At 47.9% G+C, this 6,029-nt stretch overlaps 1 protein-coding gene across 2 annotated transcripts in view; it reads left to right on the forward strand.

Annotated features, from left to right (window-relative positions):
- The window catches only part of LOC102764050 (protein FAM207A-like), a 12,194-nt gene extending 6,722 nt beyond the window's left edge, over window positions 1-5,472 (forward strand). Inside the window, exons 3-5 of one of the 2 annotated variants that reach the window (XM_015560834.1) lie at window positions 3,784-3,813; window positions 4,304-4,312; window positions 5,318-5,472. In XM_015560834.1, the coding sequence (XP_015416320.1) occupies window positions 3,784-3,813; window positions 4,304-4,312; window positions 5,318-5,440 (162 nt within the window). In that variant the 3' untranslated portion in view covers window positions 5,441-5,472. Of the gene's footprint in view, window positions 1-3,783; window positions 3,814-3,994; window positions 4,147-4,303; window positions 4,313-5,317 lie in introns of those variants that run through there. The other variant, XR_001513067.1, reaches the window with a different exon arrangement.
- Window positions 5,473-6,029: the final 557 nt, after the last annotated feature.

Raw genomic sequence — 6,029 nt, forward strand, 5'->3', positions numbered from 1 at the left:
GAGAGAAGAGAGAGAGAGAGAGAGAGAGAGAGAGAGAGAGAGAGAGAGAGAGAGAAAGTATCATTGGCACATTTATGCAAAACCAGTGCAAAAGATGTCTAAACAACAACAAAAACCAAGCTGAATACTTGCCTTCTGAGAATTTAAGGGCTAAATATGATGCCCAATAGCAGTAACTTTCTTGGCCTACATTTTTGAAAAATTAAAAATTTTCCTTTCTTCAGTGTTGTGGAATCTATAATGTACTAGTATATTAATTGGTCATATTACATGTGTGTTTATGAAAGTTTCCTTCAGAATATTTTGAAGATCAATAGATGATACATTGAAAATAGAAATAAAGTTGTACATTGGCCTATGTACAGTGGTTGAAAATTCACATTGAAAAAAATGGTTTGGCTCTGGCCAGTGTGAGTCTATTGGTTGGAGTGCCATCCTATACACCAAAAGGTTGCTGGTTCGATTCCCAGGCAGGGCACATACCCAGGTTGTGGGTTCAATTACTGGTTCAGGTGCATTCAGGAGGCAACCAATCAATGTTTTTCTCTCATATTGAATATATACACATATATATATATATATATGGTTTTAATCTTTTTGCCTGGCTACCTGGATCAGCATAAATCACTAGTCAGATTGTGTGAAAGCCCTTTTGGTCCCATTAGGTTTTGGCCCATCTCCACTGGATGTGCGTGGGGCCTGTAGGCTGCTATTACCTTTGGGAGTTTACATTTTTGACACCTTCAGTCAGGGACTAGCAGCAGCTTTGAGTTTCCCTCTGATCGGCCCTGAACCATCATGGCCTAGAGCCCCTTGGCTTGCAGTCTGCCATGGATGCACTCCTGGGGGTGCTCCTGGTCTAGAGCAGGTGACTTTCAGCCAGTGCTAGCTCAGAGCTGTGCCTAAGTCCTTGCGCCCAGGGCCTTCCGCCCTGCATTGTGTTTGCTTGGAGCATGCTTTCCATTGTGCACATCCAGAGGTGGTTGTGATGGGGAAGGGCTCGGAGTAGATTGCTACTGAGGGGGTGCAGCCTGGACCCCAGGGTTGACTCTGATCCCAGGAGGGCTCTTGGCTGTCTTTGTGATGTTCTCTCTGTTACACTCTGCTTGCTCTGATGTGTAGCTGGTTGCTGCCAGTATTGTGGCACTATGTGCCGGGAGCCGGTCCATCCTTGCTGTTTCAAGGGACCTGGCATATATGGCATACTGTTCTTAATATGTTTGCTCACCTTCTTGGCACTATGTGTTTTAACCAAGGTCACCTCTCCGAGAAAGGTTGTTTCCCCAGGTAGGGATTTTCCCCTGAAGTTAGGGAGGGAATAAAACCTCTTAACCCCTTCCCCAGCAGAAAGAACCGACCGAACCTGGCTGGAGAACCTAAACCGAACCTGGCTGGAGAACCTAGCGAGAGAACGTGGCTACAGAAACTGGCTGGAGAACCTGGAGAATGTGGCTGGAGAACCTAGCAAGAAAACATGGACACAGAACTTGGCTGGAGATTGTGGCTAGAGATCCTGGCAAGGCTGCCGATCAACTGAACGCTGCCTCTGTGTCATTCCTTCTTCGCCGACTCCGTCCACACCTTTGGGGACCCCTGGACCTGCTGGGGCTCGACCCCAGCAACTATGAGCTGCACAGCCTGCACAGATCCCTAGTGTCCCACTGCTAGGGCACAACCAGAGCCCTGCACGGTGCTCTGAGTTGAATACATGAGCTGTGAGTCCATGATTCTTCTAAATTCTCCTATCCAGCTGCGCCAGGGCTGGTTCTTCTCGAACCCTGCCCACTATGCTAACTGTTGGGAACTTAGTCCAAGTTCCTCCTTTATCCTCTGCTCACTAGTCACAGGTGTTGGGTCTGAGACCTCTGCCTGGGGCTGGACCTCCTAGAATGCCGGGTCATAGACGGAGAAGCCATGAGAGGTTGTGAGTATATAAGAATGAGTCTTTATTGCTGAAGCCAGTGGCCATATACCCACCAGACAAGAACAGTCCTCACGGCCCTATCCAGTTTGGCTCAGCGGATAGAGCGTCGGCCTGCGGACTGAGGGGTCCTGGGTTCGATTCTGGTCAAGGGCATGTACCTTGGTTGCGGGCACATCCCCAGTCGGGGTGGTGCAGGAGGCGCCTGATCGATGTTTCTCTCTCATCGATGTTTCTAACTCTCTATCCCTCTCCCTTCCTCTCTGTAAAAAATCAATAAAATATTAATAAAAATAATAATAATAAAAAAAGAACAGTCCTCACTGCAAAGTCCATACAAGCATGCATCCGGACACTGGCTGGTGAACAGATATCTTTCCCATAAAGCAGCATCAGTCTCTGTACCTACAGCTATTATCTGAGCAGCCGCACGCTGCCTCCGAGACTCACTGCCTAACTTCATAGCGGTACCTGAGCTCTCTGGCCCAGCAGCTTCTCCTGTCTCTTCTGCCCAGCTGCTCTCTCCAGCAGACTTCTTCACATACTCCATCCTAGCTGCTCTCCCCATACTCCAGCAGACTTCTCACTCCCGCCTCAGCCGACTAGACTGGTCAGTAACCTACTTTTATACCATTTAGACAAAGAAGGCTTCATGCCAATAGTTACATCAATCATTGGCTACTGAAGGGCACAGTGTACCATGTGTCCTTACGCCCATCATGGTATCTTGGTCTGATTAGGATTCCCCGGCTCAGAGTCCTTGAACATTCCGTTTAGGCTCATGCCCAGAGCGGCCTTTGGTCATTCTGGTGTACTGATAACAAGGCCTCCGTGCTCCCACTGGCCTTGACTATCTGGGGACCTGGCATGGTTCTCGCACCCACAGCAGCCTTAGGCATGGGCTTCTGTCCTGATAGAGTCAGTCCCCTCCTTGGAGCCTGACCCTCTCCTCGGTGGGACCTCTGTGCCCACACTAGAGAAGGGGGCAGGGACAATGCAGCTTCTCCCTGGTGACAGCCCCTCTGTGAGTGCAGCTGGAGGGTGGCCCCTGATCTCCCTGGCTTGTAAGTAGCTCCACCCTGCAGAGCTGGGTCAGGACCCAGTATTCTAGATCAAGCGTGTCAAACCTGTGGCCCAGAGGCCGCATGTGGCCCACAAAGAATATTTTGGCGGCCCAGCCAATATAATGGTATGTAAGAAACGTTTTAATAAAAATTTCATAACCTAATTTTTATAATATCCTATTATACATAATTATTAACGAATTACAACGTTCGCTAATGACTGATTACTATAAGCGTGTTGCATTCATTACGCGCCTTACGTGCAGGCGCACCATTTCTCTCCACTAATACTAGCAGTGAATATTTTAGCAGCCAATGGCCACGTCGTTAGTCTTGAACTGATCTGTTTGGTGTGTGCAACAGGAAATATTTCGCTTTCAGAGAACAAGAAAAATAGGTTTATTTGCATTACCCTTATTAATTTGTGCAGTTATGTAGTGTCTGGTAAGTTAATGGTCAAGGAAAAAATATTAATTTTTATTAAAATGTTCTATTTTATGTTAATGATTACTCGTTTATTTCAGCCCTTTGTATTCAGCATGTCTCTATCGAAATAAATCTTCTATGAAAATTGAGGCTTTTGTTTTTTTTGTGGCCCACATAAACTTAAGCCTTGTTTATTTGGCCTGTGTTAGCCTTTGAGTTTGACATGCTTGTTCTAGACCTTCCCTGCTCTGCCAAGGGTGGAGTGTCTACCCAACAAGAGGGGTTGGGGGGGCAGGGGAAGGAAGTCCTGGTTTTCTGTGCTCACCTTCTTGGAAGGTGGGGTGGGGTGGGGTGGAGGGAACTTGCTGGCAGCCTGCCCCCCACCCCCCTCCCCTGGCCCTGGTGAAACCATAGTCATGGGCTGGGAGCTGGGGGAAGGGATAAAGCTTCTTTGGTAGTTTCTGATATGCTGTAAATTCTTTCTGTTCTTAATGAGACTTAAACTTTTCTCCAGTTAAATGGTTTTTGGGGAGATGGTCTGCCACACCCTCACCCTGCCCTGTGTTGGCCAGGTCAGCTGGGATTCCCTCAGCAGATAAAATCCTGCTGGACTCAGACTGCAGCTGACATCATAAGGAAGCAACCCACCAGAAGTGAGAGTCAGCAGACAGTGCAAGCATCAAAGCCAGACTGCTGTGAAGTCAGAAAACGGAATTGTTAGAGACTACAAGATAGGTGTGCCTGAAATATGAAAGGCATGAAGGAACCAAATAGGAGAAAAGAGAATAAGACTCGCAATAAAAGCAGTACATAGACCTTGTATCAATAAGGGGGGCAGGGGAAGGAAGTCCTGGTTTTCTGCCCTCACCTTCTTGGAAGATGGGGTGGGGAGAGGGGCAGGGTGGTAGGTCATTGAACTTTAACATGGAATAGACAAACAATTCTGATTTCTAGTCACATAATGACATGGTTATTTGTGGAAAACAGTCAATGTGTCATTAGTACCTTTTATATTAAGCTCCAGAATGTGAAGTTATGAGAGATAAATTACCACTACAGAAAATGTCCAAGTGACGGAGTAGAGAGAAGTTGAGCACCAGTGTGTACAGATTTATGCATGTGACCTGGACTCCCCTTTGCTGGGAGGTGTCAGCTGATATGGCCTTCCTCGCCCGCCCTGCGTCCCCCCGTTCCAGCACTGTTCCCTCGCTGTCTCTGAGCTCTCTTGTTTCCTGCTCATGAGAAGTCCCGGAGAGCCAGCCAGAGCTGCTTTGTCAGGTGCTAGGTGGGCGCACTCAGCCCGACACCTTCTTGGCACTTAGACGAGTTCTGCATCATCCCCATTCTGTCCTTTGGTGTGTGACTCCCAGGAGTGGATGCTGAGGTCCCCCTGGAGGCCCCTGTCCTGGAGATTGGCCCTGGAATGAGCCAGATGGGCATGGGGAGTGGGTGCTGGGTGAGCACGGTGTGATGGGCAGAGTGACGTGGAGGGTTTTAAAACTTTGATGGAGGGACGAATGCAGGTCAGAAACAGACCTAGGAGAGACAGTGTGAGGTGCAGGAAGGGCTGTGACACAGGAGAGGGCTGTACAAGTACGAAGGTGTGAGGTTTGGAAGGAGATCCTGAATCTGGTGCAAGATGGTTCTTAAACCAGAAGCACGGCCCACCTGGTGATGTGAGGCGGGCAGGAGGTGCTGCCGTAGCGCTCTGGAGTCTGAGCTCCCGGGGGTCCTGGGCCTCCTCCCTGGGGAGCGAGGCTGGTTTCTCCAGGTCCTCCTCCATGGTAGCCAGTCTCGTGCATCTGGAGGCTCACACCCAGGGGTCTCCCTGCCTTGTGACGGGCCTTGCATTTCACCACAAAGCCATGGCGCAAGTCTTACCTGGTCTTCTCTCTTTCCTTCTTAGGAATGGGCTTTTGTGAACACGGACATCTTTGCCAGGACCAAGATAGACCCCAGTGCCTTGGTGCAGAAGCTGGACTTGGACACAAGGAGTGTTGCTTCCATCAGGAGAGGTGAGAGACCTTAGGGTTTGCATGCTCCAGTGCCTGGCTGGCTTTGACTTGTTCAGATGCGTAGGCAAGAGCACATATCAGTTAACTACTTTTTGTTTTTTGTTTTTTTAATCCTCACTTGATATTTTTCCATTGGAAAATATACTATAATAGAAAGAATGGCATAAAGAAATTCTCTGTGCCCTGCACCCATCTTCAACACACACATACTGCATTATTTTGAAGCAAACGGGTTCCCTCATGAATTCTTTAGTATCTATTTCTAAGGGCTCTTTCTTAAATAGCATACCTACAGTGCTGTTATCACATCTAAACAAATTAGCAGTAATTTCTTATCAAATGTACAGGTAGTGCTCACACCTTTTTGATTGCCTCATCAAGTTGTTTATAAAAATCAGGGTGTAAACAAGTGCCCCTCCCAACCTTTCCCTCATGTTTTTATGATGTGGGGAGTGCATTTTTCTGACTGCACTTCTCCCATTTTGGATTAAATATACTATAATAGAATGGCATAAAGAAATTCCCTGTGCCCAGCACCCATCTTCAACACACACATACTGCATTATTTTGAAGCAAACGGGTTCCCTCATGAATTCTTTAGTA

The sequence above is a fragment of the Myotis davidii genome, unplaced genomic scaffold (genome assembly GCF_000327345.1).
Source record: "Myotis davidii unplaced genomic scaffold, ASM32734v1 scaffold1476, whole genome shotgun sequence".
Classification (NCBI taxonomy): Eukaryota; Metazoa; Chordata; class Mammalia; order Chiroptera; family Vespertilionidae; genus Myotis; species Myotis davidii.